Here is a 23,841-nt window from a genome sequence, read left to right on the forward strand (position 1 = left end):
CTCACAGAATTGAGAGAGAGACAGAGAGAGAGAAATTATAAGTACCATATCTGTTACTTCTGTGTCTTAACATTATGATGAGCATATTGTAAGGACTTAATTGGGACCATTAAGGCTTTCTCAAACTCATCTCCTCTGGATTGTTTTATTGACTAATAGTCAGTAGCCAGTTAAAGATTTCAAAGGCCCAATACCAGTTCTATTTATAAGGGAATCCTTTTTAAACCTGAATAAAAATAAACTCATTTGAAGGAACAAGAGGTCTAGAATTTTATGGGAATCAGACTTCAAATTATATTATAAAGTCATTCTCATCATTTATGTACAGGTTATTTGAAATCAATTTTTAAAAAATGGAAAAGTACAGGGTGGAGCCAAGATGGCTACAAGAGCAAATCTTGTCTTGGGCACTCTCATAAAACTTCTAAACTAGGGACTCTACCTAAATTTTCAAGAGGCAGAACCCACAGAGGAACCCAGTGAGGCAGTTCTCCTACTCAAGGTAACCTGGAAAAGAGCAGAAAGGCTCTGCTCCCCGGGGTCGGAGGGGCAGCCCGCCAGAGCGAAAGAACTTCAGCCTCCCGGAGGCAGCCCCGGGGTGCTGGGAGCCGCAGCTCACAACAGCGGGGGGCAGTTTCCTGACCTACACCCTGAGGAATACCGGGCACAAATTGGGGCAACAGCTGGGAGCAAGCACATTAAGTCCAGCCCTCAGGGCACACAGCTAGCAGCAAGCAGCAGCATGGCCAAGGCAGTCCAGATCCACCAAAAAGAAGCAGGCTGAGCCAGTAAGCAGGAACCCCCAGGGCATGAGCCCATTGAACCTAAGGAGGTGAGTGAAGAGAGAGAGAGAGACTGCAGAGCTCTGTCCTCTGCCCCTGGAACAGGACTCTGGGGTTATTACCACATTCAGATCCTGATCGAAGTCTAGGCCCCCCCTCCATAGAACAACAGCCCCCCCCCCCCACCTCAGCCCCGGGGCAGAGGGGGGTGCATTTGGTCATTCACAGACCAGGAGGGAGGACAGAGCCTCACACACTGAGACCCTTGTGGGAGTGTCCCAAAAGCTCAGGAAGTACCCCAAAACCAGGCTCAGGCTGGGAAAATGAGCAAGCAGAGAAACAAGAGGAACACCACTGAGAAATATTTTGCATATGATCCCAAGAAGGATGAAAATACTCAGTCTGAAAATGAGGAAGCACAAGGTCCTGCATCTAAAGACTCCCAGAAAAACAGAAATTGGGCTCAGGCTATGACAGAGCTCAAAAAAGACTTTGAAAATCAAATGAGGGAGATAGAAGAAAAACTGGTAAAAGAAATGAGAGATGCAGGAAAAACATGAAAATGAAGTCAGCAGCTTAGTCAAGGGGATCCAAAAAAATGCTGAAGAAAATAGCATGCTAAAAACCAGCTTAGGTCAAATGGATAAAACAGTTCAAACAGCTGTTGAGGAGAAGAATGCTTTAAAAAGCAGAATTGGCCAGATGGAAAAAGAGATAAGAAAACTCTGAGGAAAACAAATCCTTCAGACAAAGAATAGAACTCAGGGAGATTAATGAATTTATGAGAAATCAGGACTCCATACTTCAAAACCAAAAGAATGAAAAATTAGAAGAAAATGTGAAACATCTCATTGAAAAAACAACTGATAATGGAAAACAGATTTAGGAAAGATAATTTAAAAATTATTGGAATACCTGAAAGTCATGATCAGGAAAAGAGCCTTGACATCATTTTCAAAGAATTACTACAGGAAAATTGCCCTGATATCCTAGAAGCAGAGGGCAAAATAGAAATGGAGAGAATCCACAGATTCCCCCTGAGAAAGAGATCCCAAAAAACCAACCCCCAGGAATATTATAGCCAAGTTCCAGAACTCCCAAGTCAAAGAGAAAATATTACAAGCAGCCAGAAGGACACAGTTCAAATGCTGTGGAGCTGCAGTCAGGATCACACAGGACTTAGCAGCAACTACATTGGAAGCTCGTAGGGCTTGGAATACAATATACCGGAAGGCAAAAGAGCTTAGAATGCAACCGAGAATCAACTACCCAGCAAAACTGAATGTCCTCTTCCAGGGAAAAAGATGGACTTTCAATGAACCAGGGAATTTTAGATGTTCCTGTTGGAATGGCTAGAGCTGAATAGAAGGTTTGATCTTCAGATACAGGACTGAGGTGAAGCATGGAGAGGGGGAAAATATGAGGGACTTAATGATGATGAACTGCATGTATTCCTGCATATAAAAATGACACTGATAATACTCATATGAACCTTCTCAATTAACAAAGCAGGTAGAAGGAGCTTTTATAGATAAAGCACAGGAGAAAGCTGAATTTGAAGATAAAATATGGTATAAAAATGGAGTCAATAGAAAAAGGGAAATTTAATGGGAGAAAGAAAAAGGAGAGGGGGAGTAGGCCAAGATTGTTCATATAATAAGATTTTTCTTTATTACAATGAGCTATTGCAATGATATGGAAGGGGGGAAGGTGAGGGGGAATGAGGGAACCTTTGCTCTCATCAGAGGTGGCTAGGAGAGGAAACAGCAAATATACTCAATGGGGTATAGACAACTGGAGTAAGAAGGAAGGGGAGCAGGGAGAAGGGGAGGGGATGTGAATAAAGGAGGAGAGGATGGACCATGGGGGGACAGTGGTCAGATATAACACATTTTCTTTTTTACTTCTTGCAAGGGGCTGGGATTGGATGGCCTGTCTAAGACCATAGGGCCAAGTGGATGCTGGGCCTAAGGGGTGATGGGGGGCTCCGGGCCTCTTGGCCCCAGAGCCAGGGATCTGTCTGCTGGTCCACTCAGCTACCCTACAGCAGAGTCAGAGTGAAAGGAGAGAGAAAAAGCACATTTTTTTAATTATTATTATTTTGGGGAGGGGTGCAGGGCAAATGGGGCTGGGTGGCCTGCCTAGGGCCACATAGCAGGGTGATCATTAGGTGTCTGAGGCCAGATTCGGACCCAGGTGCTCCTGGCTCAAGGGCAAGTGCTCTGTCCGCCACCCAGCTGCCCCCTACTATCATTACTATTTTATTTTATTTTAGGTATTTTTTTTCTTTTTTTTGGTTTATGCAGGGCAGTGGGATTGGGGTGGCTTGCATGTCACACAGCTGGGTGATTGTTGGGTATATGGGGCTGGATATGGGCTTGGGTGCTCCTGGCTTCAGGGCTGGTGCTCCGTCCACGGTGCTACCTGGCCATACCTACAATTATTACTATTATTTTTTTTATTTTAATTTTAATTTTTTTCTCTCCCCTTTACTTTATTGCTCAAGTGGGTCTATATTTTTGTGGGGATATTTTATTAATCTATAAAAAACATTGTACAAAATGAGAATAAATAAATATTAAATTTAAAAAATTAAAAAAAAGAATACTTTCCTTGAAGCAAAAAAAAAATGGAAAAGTAGATCATTTGTAGATCATGATAGACTAGATAAGAAACAGTCTGAAATAATTGAACTTAGCCCAGTGTTCAGTAAATCCTAAAACATAAATCACCAAATTCTGTATTTGTCAAGAATTTCTGGGAAAATTGGAAAGAAATCTGGTAGAAATGAGGAGCAGGCCAGCTTCTTAGACTTATTTGTGTTAACATTGGCTCCAAAGAGATAAAACAAAACTCTGCCCTTTCTACCTCACCTTTCTTTGCAGAGTTTGGGGATGGAAACACTAGCTATAATATATCCTTGATCAGTTAGTGGGTTGTATTGGTTGGTTTTTGCCACGTTTTTTTTCCTCATATTCCTTATCAGAAGGAATGGCTGTGTGGGACAGGAAAAAGAAGAGAAGAAATATATTGGGAAGTGTAGGTGATTTAAAAACAACAGGTATCCATCTGTATCCAGATAAAGATCTGTGGAGTTTGAACAAAGTTCAAGGACTATTCCCTTTAATTTAGAAAAAAAACAGATATCTTATTGTCTGATCTTGTTATCTCTTATACTTCTTGTTTCTTTCTTAAGGATATGATTTCTCTCTTATCACACTCAATTTGGATCAATCTACAGCATAGAAACAAAGTAAAGACTGACAGATTGCTTTCCATGGGGGGTGGGGGGAGGGAAGTAAGATGGGGGGAAGTATAAAATAAAATCTTTAATAAAAGGAAATAAATAAAAAAACACGTATCAGTCAATATTTACAAAATTAATGTATTAAATATATAGAACATAAACCAAGTATTAGCATGAACAGTAGGCTGCAGGAAGAGTTTACATAAGGCCAAGATGCCCTCTTCTGAGGGCTATCCCCTTAGCTCATTCTCTTCTGCTCATTTTGTATGTGGTAGTAAAGTGCTTCTCTAAGCACAAGGGAGATGTAACTCCCATACACCCAGATATGAAGAGAAAGTGGCTTTATTATTGGACAACTGTGAAAGTATTGGAGAACCTTTTAATAAAAACTATTTTTGGAAGATGGTGGCAACCTCCAAACCTTTAGATTCAGAAGGTGTTTTGTTCAGAACAAAAAAAACTAAGTTATTTCCATGAAATATCTTGCCGAACTTGTCTTTTAAACCTTAGGCAAGTCTAGAAATCTGCCTAAGGATTAGTGATAAGCAATTTATTCTGAAATGGCTAATGCAGCAGGGGAAAATCTTGGTGGGATTGGGATTGGCAACAAAATTCAGTTGGTTGGAGACAGAACAATTAAGCAATCAGCATAGAGAGGGGATTAACATTTTGAAAATTGGTCCAGAAAGTACCAGTAAGATAATGTTGTGCTTGAAGCCTCAGGAGCTAAAACCAAATTCTGTGTTCCACCATGTACCATGGCCATATGCCTTGGTGAAATGAGGTGTCTTTTTTTTTTTTTTTGGACAATTTCCTTTCTCCAGACTGATCCCTTTATCTGATACTATCCCATGTCCCTCCATCCCTGTCCCTAGCTTTTAAACTTATTCAGGAAAGGTAGGGACCTTTTCTCTATGTCAACTAAGTCTCAGGATACCATTGCTCGACAGGTAACTTTAGCAAAAGTCCTCAACTTCTCCAGACCTCAATGTCCTTGTCACTTGTAATGTCTCCTTCCTTACTACCCCATTTCTGTCAGGGAGAAACCAAGTCAAACATCATTCCTTTCAGATTCACCAAGAAGCTAGACAAAAAAGGGAAACTACTACTTAATTATCCTCCTTTTTGCAGGTTTAGAAGCTTCCTAAAATTCTACTTTGGGGAGGTATGTTTTTTAAAATAAATAGTTGGGTATTTTCTTGTAGACACAGAGTGAAACCTTGTTCTGTGTTCCCCCTTCTGGCCACAAGACAGCATTGCATAGATACTTAACATTTTCCATCTTCACCTAGTAATTAATGTTTACTATTAAATAAATTTGAGTTCCATAAAGTTGATTTACCTCCATCATACAATCTGGCTTTGTATAGAGTAAAAAAAATATGACTAAATTCTCAATTTGTGATTTCTTATTGAAGCCCTTATTGAAGAGTAGAAAGAGCATAAGAGTTTGTGGAACAAAGATGTGATATCTTATACAGAAGGGTCTTAAATGCTTCCTATTCCTTTCTTATTTTACAGATCAGACCCCTACCCCTACCCGATTCTTGAAGAATTGTGAAGAGGTGGGGCTCTTCAATGAACTAGCCAGCTCCTTTGAGCATGAGTTCAAGAAAGCTGCAGATGATGATGAAAAAAAGGCAAGAGGCGGATTCCCATTGAGTAATGGGGGGATAAGTTCTAGACTCATTTTAGCTATATTTGTTAACTTTGTTGGTCCAGGGCTAATTAGACTCAAATTTATTTGTGCTCTGTTCTGTGGTCACAAACTTTGCTTCTAACCCAAATCATCTCAGAGTACAGTCACAAAAGGCACTGTGTGTAGGTTTGAGCAATCACCTTGGTGTAGAACTCTGTAATAATCCTACCAGTAGTGATCAGTAGCATCATCCATCCTTTGAATGTGAAAGGCTGGATGATGTAGTGAAAAGAATATTGCAGTGAGAATCCAGAGACCAAAATTCTAATCCTATCTATGTGACCCTTTAAGTGAAAGTTGTCAATAACTTGAGAGAGAGAGAGAGACTGGGACTTTTGTTGACATAGTATCTCTTTCATTTCCCTGGATCCTCAAACTTTTCATTTGTGGTTGTTTACCATCCCATTGATACTACTAAGTTCCGTGTAGGAACAGGAGAGACAGTTTCTGCTTTCCTGACCACTAGAAAATCCCAGAAGGAACCTGGAGGAGTTTGGGAAAATGTTGCAATAGGAATTAAAATTGGTGGAAGAGGAAGAAAAAAAATAAATCAGAGATCCAAGGTCTGGCATGTGGTAGAGTTCAACTTCTGAGTTCTGGCCTCTGGACACAAATTCAATCTCCAGTCTATAATTTGAACTACCTATTTATACATACATACATTCTATATGGCTCTTAGCCAGTAAAGCATGTATACATATACACACACATAGGACAGCCAGGTAGTGCAGGGGATGGAACATTGGCCTTGGAGTCAGAAGGATGGTAGTTTGAATCTGACCTTAAACACTTGGTACTTACTAGCTGTATGACTTGAGCAAGTCATTTAACCTTGATTGCCTTGCATCCAGGGCCATCTCCAGGTATCCTGGTCTCCAGTCTCTAGTCTGGCCACAGGATCCATATTGCTCTGGAGGAAAAAGTGAGGATGATGACTTAGCACAGCACTCTCCTCATTGAAATCCAATTCATATGCTTGTGGTGGCATCACCTCCTTGATGTTGTGATTTTTTTTTTTTTTTTAGATTTTTCAAGGCAATGGGGCTAAGTGGCTTGCCCAAGACCACACGGCTAGGTAATTATTAAGTGTCTGAGGTCAGATTTGAACCCAGGCACTCCTGACTCCAAGCTGGTGCTCTATTTACTGTACCACTTAGCCAACCCGTGTTGTGATCTTCTTTGAGAACCAAGGACAAAAATATCATTATCACATACATACATACATACATACATACATACATACATACATACATACTTGGGTATAAAGTCCTCCACAAAGATCCACAGTCTGATGGTTCTTTCTGAGAGAAAGAAACTCTGCATAAAGATATAAAATAGAAATAAGACTAGAATGTAAAAACTAGAATAGAGAATGAAGAAAAGCTAGAAAAAAAAGTGAAGATTTTGATGGCTCTGAAACCTGTCCTCTCCTTACACAAGGGAAGCATCCAATGGGGATAATGAGGACAATAGAATATGATTCCTTCATCCAGCCCAGGATACATGAATGAATGTAGGCCATCTACCAAAACCCCTTCATTAGATCTGGGATTATCTTCCCAGTGACATTAGTTTTATAGCCATCTTTCCTAAGAGCCATCCTTAACCCCCTAAAAAAAATAGGGGTATGTTTGTTGTCTTTTTAAAATAACAGAATTAGCAATGACTGTTTTTCCCCTACTTCACATTCCCCAGGCCCTTCACTGTCCAACTGTTTGAATTCCTGTAGCTTTCCTTTTATAATCTACCACCATTATTTGTAAGCACAAGAGGAAAATAAAGAAGTCAGAATATTTTCAATAGATTGGATTGATCTTTTAAGCTAAACTTGTTACATGCAAAAGAAAAACGTTAACCTTCACTTCAAGTTTGAAGTCTCTCTCATTTGTTTTGTCCTGGCAATGAGCAAATGGCTTTCTTTTAGTGTTTGCAACCTGCCCCTTTAGGGGTGATCTCTACCCTCCATTAATAGGAAATGCAGACTCTAGTGTCTCCAAGAGTATTTAATGAGTCTGAAACCTACCTGAATCATGGCTATTCTCAGAGATACCTCAAGGGGCTTTAGGCCACTGACATCAAAATTCGGTTTGGAATATCTAGTCTCTTTCCTTTAACCATTCTTTTGGAAATCAGGACTAGATAAATTAGCACATGCAAGTCCTGAAGGCCTGCTGAATGGGAAAATAAGGACAGGAATGAAAGAAACAGCCTTTTCTACCACTTACTTACCAGTATCTGTTCCCTGTCTGAATTCAGTCCCAGAAAAAGAGATTTTTAGGAACTAGAATCCAAGAGAAAAATATAAAAATAAGCCCCTTACTCACAGAGAAGCCAGGGGTAGAAAACAAATAGAACAAAGAAGCCATTTTGTCATGGACTGCATTACCAACCTTCCTGTCATAGTGTGATGTCAGGGTCATTACCTCTGATGGTTTATTGCTCCCCACAAAGCCATTTACAGCTCATGAGCTGATGGTTCTTCAGCCAGGCCTGCTTTCTCCTCCCCCCCTTCATCCTCCCTGCTGCCTTTCCCCCAGGCCCTGATTCTCTCCTCTTCCTCCCATCAGCTCCTCCTGTCTTTGATGCCCCAGTCCAAAGCATTAGCCTTCCAAGTGAGACCACAGCCACACAAGGGGAGTCCCCAGAAGGGATCTTTCTGAGCTTGTTTATAGAACTTTTAATAGCTGCCTTGTCTTCATTCCTTTTGATAATTGGGCTATCAGATCATCCAGCTTGGTGGAGAAAAGGTTCATAGCTCCCCAGTGGCTAACATAGCTGAAGTGGCAGAAGTCAGACTCCAAAATCCTTTGAGGATTTCCTTTGAGGGAAAAACAGCAAAAAGAGTCATAAAAGTACCATGATATGTGGTCACTTTTTCTTGCTTTGAGAGAATCAAGGCATCTTCCTTGATATGTTTTTTACTTCTGTGGTCTACATTTTAGAGATGAAGAATCTGAAGGCTTAAAAGATCAAAAAAGCATTTGTAGAGTCACACAATATGTCTAGAATTAGTTTTCTTGATTTCCACTCCAACTGCTTGGACTGCTGGATTCATTTTAGGACTTTGTTCCCAAAGAAAAACCATGTGGTTAGATGTGTTTGTTTTTCCTTAAGCTTGTGTTCATATTTACCTTATCAGGCTTCTGGGCCCTTGGACATGTCCCTGCCCTCCACACCAGACATCAGAATCAAAGAGGAAGAACCAGTGGAGGTAGACTCATCCCCCCCTGATAGCCCTGTCTCCAGTCCCCACTCCCCACCAGTAAAGAAGGTAAGATTCTATATCTGGAGAGTTCATAATCTTCTAGTAGGTGGAGATGAATAGATAACAGGTCCCTGCTTATTGATTATAATACCTGTGTCCCAACTTGTTCTTTCAAACTTGGTTTCCTTTTGAAAGTTTCCTAAATCTGCACAAGACTGGTCCACATTACTCAATATATATGTATTGTGAAGAGAGATAGCTTCTAGTATACCAGAAAATCTCTTTCCCCCACCTCAGGTTCTAGGCTAAACTTTGCTGGTATGTCTGTAGAATCCAGAACTCAGGTTCCAGACCATTTAGCATGAGGAATTGTGAATTTGTTTTGTTTTTAACATGTGATCCACAGTTCATATATCCAAAGCTCTTTTCACCAAGAAATCTTGGAAATCCTAATCTTTAGCCTGTGGCCCAGGATGTTAGTTCTTTTGGTTGTTGAGGCTGCTCTGGCATCAGGAGGTTTACAATTTACCTCAAGCCTAGGGTGAGAGTATTTAAGCTGGGAATAATTCTAAGAATCCCTGGAATTTACATAATACCTCTTCTTCTAAGATCTCCAAGTGATTTCCCAGCTGTCATCTCATTCATCAAGCCAACATCCCTGAAAGGGAAATAGCCAAGTGGTCTTAATCCCAGGATTGCCCTAGACTGGGTGAGTGAGGTGTGTGACCCTGGAACAATAGGATGAGGTGATGATACATTTGGGGCATCACTGATAACCTTGTCAGTAGCCTCTGGCTCCTATACAGTAAATCTGTGCCAAATCTTACAAGCTATATAACTCCCTATAAACAGTCCCTTAAAACATTTCGTGATTAGTTGTCCTCTCTTCTCCAGGAGGTCACTTCCAAGCCTGCTGTGATCTCTACCCCCACACCCACCATTGTTCGACCAGGATCTCTGCCTCTCCATCTGGGCTATGATCCACTTCACCCAACCCTTCCCTCCCCAACCTCTGTCATCACACAGGCTCCACCTTCCAACAGGCAGCTGGGGTAAGTAAGGGTCAAAGAAAAGCATTGGGACCAGATGCTTCCTAGATAAGAATTATTTGCTAAAAGGAGGGGCTATTTCTGTATGGCTTTTTTAAAAATTCGTTTTATTTTTTTTTCAATTACATGTAAAGAGAGTTTTCAGTATTCATTTTTTGTAAGATTCTGAGTTCCACATTTTTCTCCCTCCTTCCCATAATAGCTAGTGATCTGATGAAGTTTAAACATGTTATACGACTTTTTGAGAGAGATTTAAGAGAGGTAGCCAGATACAAGAGTCTCTCTTCCTTCAAAAAAAATTAAGTTTTTTCTTACCTGTCAAAGAAACCCAGCAATAATCTAGTAGTTTCTGTGACTCTAAACTAGAGTTCTGGGGACTTTGATTTGGGCATTTGTAAAAGAGAAAGGAACTTCAAAATTTGATGATGTTCTGGGACAATACCAACTACCAGCTTTAAATCCTATGAATTATCTTCTAGATCTGTCTATTCCTTTGCGCTGACCTACCCAGGGTTTTGTTATTCTTGATCATTTTTCCCCAGCGCACCTTGCAAATTTACTAATAAGAAAAAGATCCTAACTCTAGATTACCAGGGGTTAAGAAGTAGTTGTTGGAACTCACACTTGTAGCCAGTTGTTTCCTGCACCCATTCAGGAAATGGACCCAGTTGGGGGAAAATAAAGTATTGAAATGGCTGAGACAAGACTGAACTTGGTCATGAGATGGCATAGTTCACTTTAGCGTTGAACATGATTACTTTGGTGCAATTGACTTGTGCAAGACCAGTCAGCTTATATAGGCCAAGGATAAAAATGTTGGCTTAATTGCTTCAAGCTTCTGGGGCGGGGGGGGGGGGGGGGTAGAGTGAGCTCTTCACTGATCTACGCGATGTATGTGTACCTGTTTTGTGAGGGTTGGTGTAAAGGGGGTAGGTGCCATTTTTTTCCCTTTTTCCATACAGGTTGAGTGGCAACTGAAACTGAGGCCCCATCTCTCACTCTTACTCTACCAGGGAGCCAAGGTTTCACAAAGCTATTAAGCACTCTCCTAGCTTGGTTCTCCCAAGTAGTACCCAAAGGGACTGATACTATAACCATTGCATTTCATCTCTTCCAGATCCCCAACTGGCTCTCTCCCTCTTGTCATGCACCTGGCTAATGGTCAGACCATGCCCGTGCTGCCAGGGCCTCCAGTACAGATGCCTTCTGTTATATCGGTGAGCTGAATAACTGAGGAGACCAACTTCCCCAGCTTTCTTCTTCAGAATTTCTCTCTTACATGCATGCAGGCATGCATGCACTCATGCACACTTTTGGCTGACTCCTTACACTCAGTCACTTCTCCCTCACTCACCCCAGTTGTGCATATAAACATCTGCATATCACATATGTCCCCTTTTTTATCACCTTTTACTTGCCCTATATGTAATTTGGGTATATGACTTGTTGAATGCTGGCTCCCTCACTAGAGGGAGAGCTCCTTGGGGGCAGGGACCATGTTTTCACCTTTCTTTGTGTCCCTTTCTCTAACCTCAGATGGCATAGCAAATGCTTAATAAATGCTTACAGACTGACTCTGCTATGGTGTATGAGATGGGTTTTCCTGTCTTGAACTGATTTATGAATGTCTAGAAGCTTGTTATTACCCAGGGCAAGCCTTGCTAAGTCTCAGTCTTAAGAGAATTTAATATTGAAGTTTCCTTTCACTAAGAGCTTTACCTTCCTCTCTGATTTTTCTTCCTTCTCTCAATTTAGCTGGCCAGACCCATCTCCATGGTCCCCAACATTCCTGGTATCCCTGGTCCACCAGGCAATAGTAGTGGTTCAGTCTCTCCCTCTGGCCTGCCCATGCCTTCAGAAGCCAAGATGGTGAGTGCATCCTAACAGGGACAAAGTTAGCTTCCAATGGAATGTTTGCTCAAAGATTAGGTTTTTGTTTTTTGTTTTTACTTTAATTTTTTTTTCCAGTTAAAAATTTCTCTCCTTTACCTGGAAAACAAAAATAAAAACCTTGTAATAAATATGAATAGTCAAAGCAAATTTCTGTATTGTCTGTGTCCAAAAATGTCAGATGGATAGCATGGTTTATCATCAGTCCTCTGAAGTCATTTAAGCATAGGCTAGTACCCCAGATCAATTTTTCTATTTTCTCCCTCCTCTAAGATCCTAATACACAGGCTGTGCCAAAAAAAAAAAAAAAAGAGGCAGCACAGACTGCTTAGAGTGGAATATTGGCTGTTTCAGTTCCAGGTGACAGATGGAGGATGGGCAGACCATAGCGGGGAGGGGAGGAAGTGGAGGTTGGCCATGTGGTAAAGAGATACATGCCCATGGCCTGGCCGGGTTCCATGAAGAGCTTTCGTCCAAACTGAATAGCTCCCTAACCCCATAACTGTGCTGAGGATGAGAGCCAAAGAACTGGGAGATCCAGGTGTGTGTATTCTAAGGGAGCTTTGGAAGCATTGGTTTGGAAGTACTAACTTTCCATAAGGTAAGTGTTCACTCAAAGTCCAGTGCTTCTACAAACTACACAATTATTTCTTTCTCATCTTACTTTGCAGAGACTAAAAGCTACTTTGACCCATCAAGTCTCTTCCATCAATGGTGGTTGCGGAATGGTGGTGGGCACTGCCAGCACTATGGTGACCGCTCGCCCAGAGCAGAGCCAGATACTCACTCAGCACCCTGATGCCCCATCCCCTGCTCAACCACAGGTCAGCCGGGCCCTGGCCCTGAAGAGCACTGGGTTGGAAGACAGATTTCCCCTTTTACATTTGTTCTACCAAAGAACAAAACTGAAAAGGGAGCCAGAACCTGAACTTTCTGGGCACTTTTCTGAGCCTTGACTGTTATGAGTAGCAGAACAGCTCAAGAGCAGGGAATAACTGGTACTGCCTTATATACCCACCACCCAGACTGCCCTTATAGGCTTGGGTGCTATTGGTTGGTTTTATTGAGATCCAATAATTTGGGAAATGCAAAAATATCCTTAACTTTAGTAAGACTTCTGTAGATGCCAAAAGGAGGCCAGGTTCCAATTAGTCTGTATCAGACAGGTGGCAGCCTGAGCCTGCTTTCTCATGTTACATACTTTACTTTGCCCAGTCTCGCCTCTTTCCTTTTTCCTCCCATTTCCCAGTTGCCACTTGTTTGATCAGTTGCCGCCACATGTCCAAACATTGAATGGCCATATGCTGCCCTTCAGCCCGACCACTAACAAACTGCAGTATAAACACCCAGGCTTGAGCTCTTCTGGGAACTAAACCTGCCTACCCTCCAGCAGCATCCATTGGGGCTAGCCCCTGGAGAGATGAAACCATTCCCTTCCTTGAAGGCATTGTCCCATCTCCATTAAACAAAATGGCTTTATTTTGCTCACCATTGATTTGTGGTGGTCAGTCTCTTCATATTTCCTCTGTTGCCAAGTCTATTGAAAATATCAAGCTGCCTTTGAGAAGATTAGGAAGTTAGTATTATCTCTACTGTGCTGTAAAACCATCTATATGTATAAGCAAAATATTGAGGGAAGCTTAACTCTAGAAGAAAATTACTATAAATTCATTAAGAAACTAGTAATAATAACTGATATTTAAATAGTACTTTTTTTGAGTTTCCCAACAGCCACATAAGGTAAGGAATACAAGTATTATTTTCCCCCTCTTTACAAATGGTAATTTTATAAATGAGGAAACAGAGACTCAAAGAGATTAAGTGATTTGGCTTTTTTTATGGTCAATTAGTAATTGCTAATCAGCTCTCTCTTGATTCCAAAGACTTTAGTCCTTCCACTGTATCAGACTGCCACTCAAGAAAGGTTCTGGCAAGAGAAACATTGACCAGAATGTCTCCTCCTTCTCAGCTGTTATGTGTTGAATTTCTCTTTTCCTTTTAAATCTTTTTCTTTGTTTGTAAATAGGTGTATTAGATTAACTGTTTTGGGGCTTCATGGTATGTAGGGAAGGGTACCTCTAGCAGATTGAAATTCCTATGAAAATTAATGTGTAATTCCAAAAGTACATACTGAAAGGCAACTGTCAGAAGGTTGCAGTTCAGCTCACTTAGAATTTGATGCACAGCAAGCACTTGTTAGAATCTAAAGAAGATAAATTAAAAATAATACAGATTCTCTGCTCTCAAGGAACTTATATAGTCAGGAGAAAAGAATTTGATAGTGTATAAAGTGCTACTAATTTATGGAATAGGAAGACTAATTCCAGCTGGGAGAATGAGACAAGTTATGGAAGGAGGTGGCATTTGAACTGGACTTTAAGGAACAGGTGGAGCTGTAGTGAAGCAGTCCAGGAACAGAGAACCATGCAAACAAAAATAGAGACAGAAATGAGCACAAATCAATTTGATGATCAGTGTAGCTTGGTCTCTGCCAGAAAAACAAAATGGAAGTAAATAATGGCAGATGAGACTAGACTAGGTTAGAGCCAAGTCATGGAAGGTTTTAAATGCCAGACTAAGGAGTTTTCATTTGATTGACTAAAGAGTACAGAAGAGAACTTGTTGAGAGGTGCAGTGGCATGATCAGAGGTATAAATAAGAAAGATTCTTTTGGTAGTTGGGAGTGGAGTGGATAAAAAGCAGGGAATAGATGAGTTTGATAACAGAAAAGAACAAGGTAGAGACACACTAATAGAAGCAGAGGTGGGGCAAGACTAAGACAGAAAGAGAGAGGGAGAGAAATGTTAGGAAGGAGAGGAGACAGACAAGCTGACTTGAAATATCTGAAGAGGAACCAGGGAAAGAAAAAGTCTTAAGTCAATAAAAAGGTAAGAAGCCGCGGAGAAAGCGGCATCTCCCAGTTGGGGATTAGGCTTGTTCTGTTTGGTCCCAGAAGGCAAAACTGGGAGTAATGGGGAGAAGTATGAAAGCGACAATAAAAAAAACTATGCTAATATTGCTGCACTCAAGGAGAGAGAAAAGGGATGTAACTTATATTACAAGGAGAAAAGCTGGATAATTTGCAACTCTGAATGTGCAAGGGGAGAAAAGCTAACTTTTTGAACTTTACTGGGTAAATAACTAGTTTGGCAGAGTGAATAAAGTACTTGGCCACGAGTTAGGAAGAATGGGTTGAGGCTCGTGTCTTATGCCCAGGTGAGTCCATTTAACATCTCTGAACCTTTTACCTCATCTGTGAAATGAAAGTTAGATATCTTGTAATATCCACCTCATAGGATTATTAGGAAATTCAGATAAGATAAAATGTATGGAAAGTGTTTATAAACTTAAAAGTATTGTAAATATATCCACTATCCTTTTGATGATGTGGTAGTGATAATGAGACATTACATGCAAATCATTTTGCAAACCAAAGAGCACTTATAAAATATTAGCTATTATGATTAGAGAAGATATGAGAAGGGATGGGCTCAAAGGCATAAAGGGAAACCTTGGCAAAATAAGCCAACTCTTCTTGATGAGACTAACATAAGGAAGAATAGATTCTTTTACAGCATGATTAATATGGATTTATGTTTATCATGTTATACACGTATAGCCTATCCTTAGATTGCTTTCTTTCAGGGGGAGGGAGGGAGAAAAATGTCAAACTCAAAAACCTTGCCAAAAAATCATTGTTGAAAAGTACCATTGCATATAATTGGAAAAACAAATAATAAAAATAAATAAGCAAACAAGCAAATAAATAAATAAATAAGCAAATAAATAAATAATAAATAAATGAGTGGATGAGCAAATAAATAAATAAATATTAGGTTTGGCCAAAGGCCAAAACATGGAGATAAGGTCTTTGACTGGGGTGAGATGAACCTTGTGGGTTAAGGTGAGCTTAAGGTGGGTTATGAGTTAGAACAGTGCCTATGGGATGTGTGATACAAAGTTAATCATCTGTGAACCAGAAGCTGAGAATGAGAAGAAAAGTAGGTAGATGGTGATTAAAGGTTAAGAGATAATCAGAACAGGAAAAATAAGAGGACAAGGGAAAAGGGGTGAATCTTTAAAAAGTAGATTGTAGTATGTCATTCAAATCCCTTACTATTGAGTCAAGAGAGCAAAGAAAGGAAAATAAACCTATGATGCTGATGGCTGCTAGAAGGAAAGTACATCAAGTATTCTTAAGCATTAAAGTGCTTGGGTTGATGCAAGATTTATATAAGATAGTACTTGCTTATTATCTAGTAGAGCGATAATACTATTCTATAAGATAGTTATACTAAACAAGATTACATGATGATTATTGGTTCTTGCCCTTCCTTGTCCAAGAAGACCAAAATAACATCACTATATTTGAGACAAATGACAGTGTGTCCTACTATGGCTGATCAGACTACAGGGATACTTTACCACAGGTTGGGCACAAATAGTGCATGTGAACACCTGGACTGGGTATTCTAAACTTATGGATGTCATGTTTCCTTTGATCTGCTTCAATTCTGCCTACCTCATTAGAGTGCAGTGTCCTCACTGATGAGGGCACGCCATGCTGGATGTCTCACATGTTGTACAATCAATTCTAAAGTGATAATTGTAGGATTCATTTAATCCAGCCCCTTTTTTTGTACACAAGAGGAACTGAGACCCAGAGGGATTAAGTGACCCAGGATCAAGGGACAGATCCAGGATTCTGAAGTTCTAGTTTATTAGATCATTGATTCCTTTCAAAACATAACAAAACAAATATGAAGTCTGAAGGGATTTGGGAACTCAGTAATGAGTAAGGATTAGAAAGGAAAGGGACCAGTGAAGAGGGAGGCATTAAAGATGAAGGAAGAGGAAGGATATTTATTTTCTAGTATAGGGCCCTAGTTTAAAGTAAGAAAGGTGAGAATGGGGGGGGCAGAGCCAAGATGGTGACAAGAGAGGATCCTCTCTTAGCCGCTCTCTCATAAAACTTCTAAACTAAGGACTCTAAATTTTCAAGAGACAGAAGCCACAGAGGGACCCAGTGAGGCAGTTCTCCTACTCAAGGTAACCTGGAAAAGAGCAGAAAGGCTCTGTTCCCTGGGGTTGGAGGGGCAGCCCACCAGAGGGGTGACCGCCAGAGCGAAAGCCCTCAGGGCACACAGCTAGCAGCAAGCAGCAGCATGGCCAAGGCAGTCCAGATCCACGAAAAAGAAGCAGGTGGAGCCAGTAAGCAGGAGCCCCAGGGCATGAGCCCATTGAGCTGAGGGAGGGGAGTGAAGAGAGAGAGACTGCAGAGCTCTGTCCTCTGCCCCTGGAACAGGACTCTGGGGCTCTGACCACATTCAGATCCTGATCGCAGTCTAGGCCCCCCCTCCATAGAACAACAGCCCCCCCACCTCAGCCCCGGGGCAGAGGGGGGCGCATATGGTCATTCACAGACCAGGAGGGAGGACAGAGCCTCATACACTGAGACCCTTGTGGGAGTGTCCCAAAAGCTCAGGAAGCACCCCCAAAACCAGGCTCAGGCTGGGAAAATGAGCAAGCAGAGAAACAAGAGGAACACCACTGAGAAATATTTTGCATATGAGCCCAAGAAGGATGAAAATACTCAGTCTGAAGATGAGGAAGCACAAGGTCCTGCATCTAAAGACTCCAAGAAAAACAGAAATTGGGCTCAGGGTATGACAGAGCTCAAAAAAGACTTTGAAAATCAAATGAGGGAGTTAGAAGAAAAACTGGGAAAAGAAATGAGAGAGATGCAGGAAAAACATGAAAATGAAGTCAGCAGCTTAGTCAAGGGGATCCAAAAAAATGCTGAAGAAAATAGCATGCTAAAAACCAGCTTAGGTCAAATGGATAAAACAGTTCAAACAGCTGTTGAGGAGAAGAATGCTTTAAAAAGCAGAATTGGCCAGATGGAAAAAGAGATAAGAAAGTTCTCTGAGGAAAACAAATCCTTCAACACAGAATAGAACCCAGGGAGATTGCTGAACTTATGAGAAATTAGTACTCAATACTTCAAAACCAAAAGAATGAAAAATTACAAGTAAATGTGAAACATCTCATTGGAAAAACAACTGATAATGGAAAGCAGACTTAGGAAAGATAATTTTAAAATTATTGGAATACCTGAAAGTCATGATCAGGAAAAGAGCCTTGACATCATTTTCAAAGAATTACTACAGGAAAATTGCCCTGATATCCTAGAAGCAGAGGGCAAAATAGAACTGGAGAGAATCCACAGATCCCCCCTGAGAAAGGGATCTCAAAAAACCAACCCCCAGGTATATTATAGCCAAGTTCCAGAACTCCCAAGTCAAAGAGAAAATATTACAAGCAGCCAGAAGGACACAGTTCAAATGCTGTGGAGCTGCAGTCAGGATCACACAGGACTTAGCAGCAACTACATTGGAAGCTCGTAGGGCTTGGAATATAATATACCGGAAGGCAAAAGAGCTTAGAATGGAACCGAGAATCAACTACCCAGCAAGGCTGAATGTCCTCTTCCAGGGAAAAAAGATGGACTTTCAGTGAACCAGGGGCATTTCAAATGTTCCTGTTGGAATGGCCAGAGCTGAACAGAAGGTTTGATCTTCAGATACAGGACTCAGGTGAAGCATAGAGAGTGGAGGAGAGGGGGAAAATATGAGGGACTTAATGATGATGAACTGCATGTATTCCTGCATAGATATTTCATATAATAAGATTTTTCTTTATTACAATGAGCTATTGCAATGATACGGAAGGGGGGAAGGCGAGGAGGAATGAGGGAATCTTTGCACTCATCAGAGGTGGCTAGGAGAGGAAACAGCATATATACTCAATGGGGTATAGACATCTGGAGTAAGGAGGGGGACAGGGGGAAAGGGCAGGGATGTGAATGAAGGAGGAGAGGATGGACCATGGGGGTAAAGTGATCAGATATAACACATTTTCTTTTTTTACTTCTTGCAAGGGGCTGGGATTGGATGGCCTGTCCAGGACCATAGGGCCAGGTGGATGCTGGGTCTAAGGGGTGGTAGTGGGGCTCGGGGCCTCTTGGCCCCAGAGCTGGGGATCTGTCTGCTGTGCCACTCAGTGACCCTACAGCAGAGTCAGAGTGAAAGGAGAGAGAAAATAATAGTACATGGTAGTGGAGAAATACAAAAGGAGGGAGTTGCAATCAGCAATGGCAATGGTGGAAAAATATGGAAGTTACTGTTGTGATGGACTTAAAGAATGTGATCCACCCGCGATAGAGTTGTTGGTGTTGGAACACAGACTGAAGCACATTTTTTATTATTATTATTATTTTTTGGGGGGGTGAAGGGCAAATGGGGCTGTGGGTGGCCTGCCTGGGGCCGTATAGCAGGGTAATCGTTGGGTGTCTGAGGCTGGATTTGGACCTGGGTGCCCCTGGCTCAAGGGCCAATGCTCTGTCCACCACCTAGCCGCCCCTACTATTTTTCTTTTTATGATTTATGCAGGGCAGTGGGGTTAGGGTGGCTTGCATGTCATACAGTTGGGTGATTGTTGGGTGTACAGGGCCAGATATGGGCTTGGGTGCTCCAGGCTCCAGGGCTGGTGCTCCATCCACTGCACCACCTGTCCATACCTACAATTATTACTATTATTTTTTTTATTTCAATTTTTTTCTCTTCCCTTTACTTTATCGCTCAAGTGAGTCTATATTTTTGGGAGGAGGGGGTATTTTGTTTACTCTTAAACAAGAATATTTTATTAATGTATAAAAAATTGTACAAAATGAGAATAAATAAATATTAAATTAAAAGTAGGAAGGGTTGGGATCAGTAGTGTAGTTGAATGGGTCAGTCTTAAGACTGTACCTCTGGGACAGAACAGTAAAGGGAAGTAAAGGCAAAAAGCAGTTTTTGAGGTGAAGGAGAGTTGAAGGAGGCAAGTCAATCCTCAGCATATTTCTTTTAGATTTTTCAAGGCAATGGGGTTAAGTGACTTGCCCAAGGCCACATGGCTAGGTAATTATTAAGTGTCTGAGGTCGGATTTGAACTCAGGTACTCCTGACTCCAAGGCTGGTGCTCTATCCATTGTGCCACCTAGCCACCCCTGTCAGCATATTTCAAATATTTATTAGTACCATGCAGTGGATAAACAACCAAAAATCAGATGACCTCAGTAAAGTAGGAGGTGAAAAAAAAGGTTTAGAATAGCCTCTTTAGAAAAATTATAAGAGGATTATTGATAAGAGATTAATAGATTACCATGTATCCTTGAGTCCAGATGATTAAGTGGTCCTGGACAATTAGAAGCTGTTCCAGAACTGAAGATTTTGCAACAGATAATAATTGACCATCAATGTAAAGATAGACCAAATTGTACTCCTTATGGAATTAACACTGGAAACTAAATGAATGAAGAGAATTATCTCCTTGTCCAAGAGACAATACAGTTGAAAAGTGTCTATAGTCCTAGTCTTTAATTCTCCAATTCCTTGTGTGTGTGTGTTTCACATACCTTTCTCATCCCAAATGTATCTGTGTTATACTTTTCCCCCATAGAAGTTGCATTAACACTCTGCTTCTCTTGTTTCATTTAAGATGATAATCTGTTTTTGACTGCTTACTTTGTACCTTGTAAAGTTCCTTGTGGACATAGACATGTATTTTTTATCTTTTATGTTCTCAGTATCTAGCCAAGTACTTCTCTCAAATAAAAATATTTTAAGAACCTCCTTAATCAGCAAACCTCTCAGATTGTTGAATAGCCTTTTCCTAATGGGGAAGGTAGAGTGATAAAATCCTAAGTTCATTTTGCCTGTTTCTGAAGTGATTTGGGACATCTCTTCTCTACCAGCCCCCACCCCATTGTTGAAAAGTACCAGATGGGTCTAGGTTCTCCTTCAGCAGCATGTCTCTTCTTGGACAACAGGTCTCCCCAGCACAACCCACCCCAAGCACTGGGGGGCGGAGGCGCCGCACAGTGGATGAAGATCCTGACGAGCGGCGACAGCGTTTCCTAGAACGCAACCGTGCAGCAGCATCTCGATGCCGGCAGAAGCGCAAACTCTGGGTGTCCTCACTGGAGAAGAAGGCAGAGGAACTCACATCCCAGAACATCCAACTAAGTGTGAGTGAGCCCAGATGTTGGTTGAGTTTGGAGACTAAGAAATTTAAAAGTTAGTTAAATATTGTATGGAAGATAGTCATTTGACCCATGATGGGAGGATAAATGGTTTAAAATACAGCTAGAAAGATTTACAGGATATACCAGACCACAAGTTGGTCTGTAGGAAATTAGAAAAAGTTCCTCAGCACCAACTTGTAGATTTGCCACAGTCCAGGCTGTATAAGGAACCAGACTAATGGATTTATTAATCCAAGAAAACATGTCTCTGAATATTCCTTTCTGAATTCTGGTTGTAAACATTGGACAAAAAGGTGTTCTTCCCCATATAATGGTATTAGAGGTTGTCTTTCCATTGATATGTTTAAAATAAAACTAAAATTGTAATGGGATCTCAGTAGCCATTGCTGATGAGAGTGAATGCTCTTTTTTTAATAGTTTTTTTTTTAAGGCAAATGGGGTTAAGTGGCTTGCCTAAGGCCACACAGCTAGGTAATTATTAAGTGTCTGAGACCGGATTTGAACCCAGGTACTCCTGACTCCAGGGCCTGTGCTTTATCCACTACGCCACCTAGCCGCCCTGAGTGAATGCTCTTGTCCACATTCATTGGTCAATTTTTCTGTTTTTAATCCTAAAAAAAAACTTTCTGCTTCCTTCAGATTTACTATGGGGATTTCTTTAAAATCCATGATCATCCAGAACCTAGCTTGCTGAAAGACCTTTCTGGCTTAAGACTTTCCTGGTAAAGGAAGAACATGCCTTCCCCAGGTGTATTTCCTTGGGTCCATTTGCAGACAATTCCTACTCCCAAGAACCTGGTTTCATAGTCCCAAAAGCACAAGAGAGTGTAATTCTCCCTAATATAATCTCTTCTTCCCTCTCTAAATTCAGAATGAAGTCACATTACTGCGCAATGAGGTAGCCCAGTTGAAACAGCTGCTGTTAGCACACAAAGACTGCCCAGTCACTGCACTACAGAAGAAGACCCAAGGGTACCTTGGTGAGTAGACAAGGCCTGCAGCTTCTCCACATAGTCAGTAAATCATAGGTGCTGAATGTTGGAGGAGAGCCAGGCAGGCAGTTGCCAAAGGAGAGAAAAAATATTTAAAATTTTTAATTCATATATACATATGTATATAAAATATTATATATACAAAGACAGGATCTGAATGAAAAAGGATTAACATTCAGTTGAACTTTATTTATCCTTAACAGTAGATGAGGCTTCCATTAATTTGCTCTGGTTCCCTGTATAGGATAGTTGATAATGAGCTATAGGTTGTTCAAGGCTATGCCAGCAGAGTATAAGCTGTGACAGATTCCACCAACCTGGAAAGAGACTTAGGCCTGTCATCTAAGAAACAGCCATTGGCTGGGTAGAGAAATGCTTCCCCAGAAGGCTGGCCCCCCAGGTATCCAGGAGGACTGGGGTGGGGTGGGGGAGTGAAGTCTAGGCTAATGGGGGGGGATCTCCATCAGTGAAAAGATAGCCCATCAGATCCTTGGAAGCATGGCATAGAATTGAAGGAGAGGAAAGCTATATGTGATATATTGTGATATCAGTCTACATGCTTTGCCTTCCTCTTTGTTTTGTTTAGTCTAATAATAAAATTAGTTTGTAGCCCATTAGTGTATTTTTTATCTAAACAAACTAATATAGAACAGAAAGAAATCAATCTGAGCTTTTATATGGATATTAGATGATCAGAAGTAGCTTGAAAAAGTACAAGTTGGCCTCACTTTATTCAACTTTATCAGATGCAATCTAGAAAAGTTGGGTAAAACTTTTTGAAAACTTTTGTTGGCTTTTTATTTTTTTTACAAGGCAGTGGGGTTAAGGTGACTTGCCTAAGGTCACACAGCTTGGTAATTATTGTCTAAGGCTGGATTAACTCAAATTCTCCTGACTCCAAGGCCCATGCTTTATTCGCTGTGCTGCCTAGCTGCCCCTGAAAACTTTGATACATTGAATTATCTTTTCCACTACCTTACATCAAAATTTCACAGAAAACTATTAGAACCCACATATAATGAAAGTCTTTTTGCTTTAAATTTAATATTTTTATTATGAACTTAACTGTCATCAACAAACACATTCACAAGATCATGATCAAAAGTTGGATGGAACCTCAGGCCATCTAATCCAAACCCCTCTTTTTTACAGTGAAGGAAACTGAGGCCCAGCTAGTTTAAGTGACTTGCCCAAGGTACAAAAAAAAAATGCATCTGCATCTCTAGTGTATCTTAAAATTTAACAAGCTAATAACAAATTACCCTATTTTTTTCTATAGCCCCTTATGAACTTGTTTTTGTTTTCTTCTGTGTGCTTTTTCAGTTCCCTGGCTCTTTTATGTCTTTTTATCTTTTTTGGTTGCTCTGTCACTGCCCACTAACTCACTCCCTCTCCAAATAAAAACCCTTTCATCTAACAAAAAAATCTAGTTAAGCAAAGCAGATCAGCACTGGCCATGTCTGAAAATGGATAGCTGAATCTGCACATCTTGTCCATCACTTCTCTGCCAAGAGGGTGAGAGACCTACTTCATCATTAGTCTTTTGAACTTATGACTGGTCAGAGCTCTGAAAAATGTCAGTTATTTTCTTTTACTTTGTTGTGCTCATTATGTATTTTGTTCTCCTTGTTCTATTTAATAAAACCAAGGGGCATTATGCCATTGTCACTGTACCATCTTTATACATTAAATTCTCCTACACAAACTCCACAAAAACTCTTAATCAGACAGGCCAGCTACATCACCTTAGGTATTACCATTTATTATAATGTGCCATATGTTCCAATATACATCACATATAACATTGCTTGTCATCACAATTATTTATCTGAATTCTCTGACCAAAAGAGCTATGTTAAGAAATCTTTTTTTTAAGTTTTTATCAAAGA

The 23,841-nt window shown here is 40.7% G+C and overlaps 1 protein-coding gene across 3 annotated transcripts in view; it reads left to right on the top strand.

Annotated features, from left to right (window-relative positions):
* The window catches only part of LOC141514734 (cyclic AMP-dependent transcription factor ATF-7), a 96,425-nt gene that overhangs the window by 66,151 nt on the left and 6,433 nt on the right, over positions 1–23,841 (top strand). For all 3 annotated transcript variants that reach the window (XM_074225762.1, XM_074225763.1, XM_074225764.1), the window contains 8 exons: positions 5,551–5,669; positions 8,868–8,999; positions 9,828–9,985; positions 11,100–11,199; positions 11,738–11,851; positions 12,544–12,696; positions 20,745–20,942; positions 21,832–21,940. In XM_074225762.1, the coding sequence (XP_074081863.1) occupies positions 5,551–5,669; positions 8,868–8,999; positions 9,828–9,985; positions 11,100–11,199; positions 11,738–11,851; positions 12,544–12,696; positions 20,745–20,942; positions 21,832–21,940 (1,083 nt within the window). The remainder of the gene's footprint in view (positions 1–5,550; positions 5,670–8,867; positions 9,000–9,827; positions 9,986–11,099; positions 11,200–11,737; positions 11,852–12,543; positions 12,697–20,744; positions 20,943–21,831; positions 21,941–23,841) is intronic.

This window comes from Macrotis lagotis, chromosome 2 (genome assembly GCF_037893015.1).
Source record: "Macrotis lagotis isolate mMagLag1 chromosome 2, bilby.v1.9.chrom.fasta, whole genome shotgun sequence".
NCBI lineage: Eukaryota > Metazoa > Chordata > Mammalia > Peramelemorphia > Peramelidae > Macrotis > Macrotis lagotis.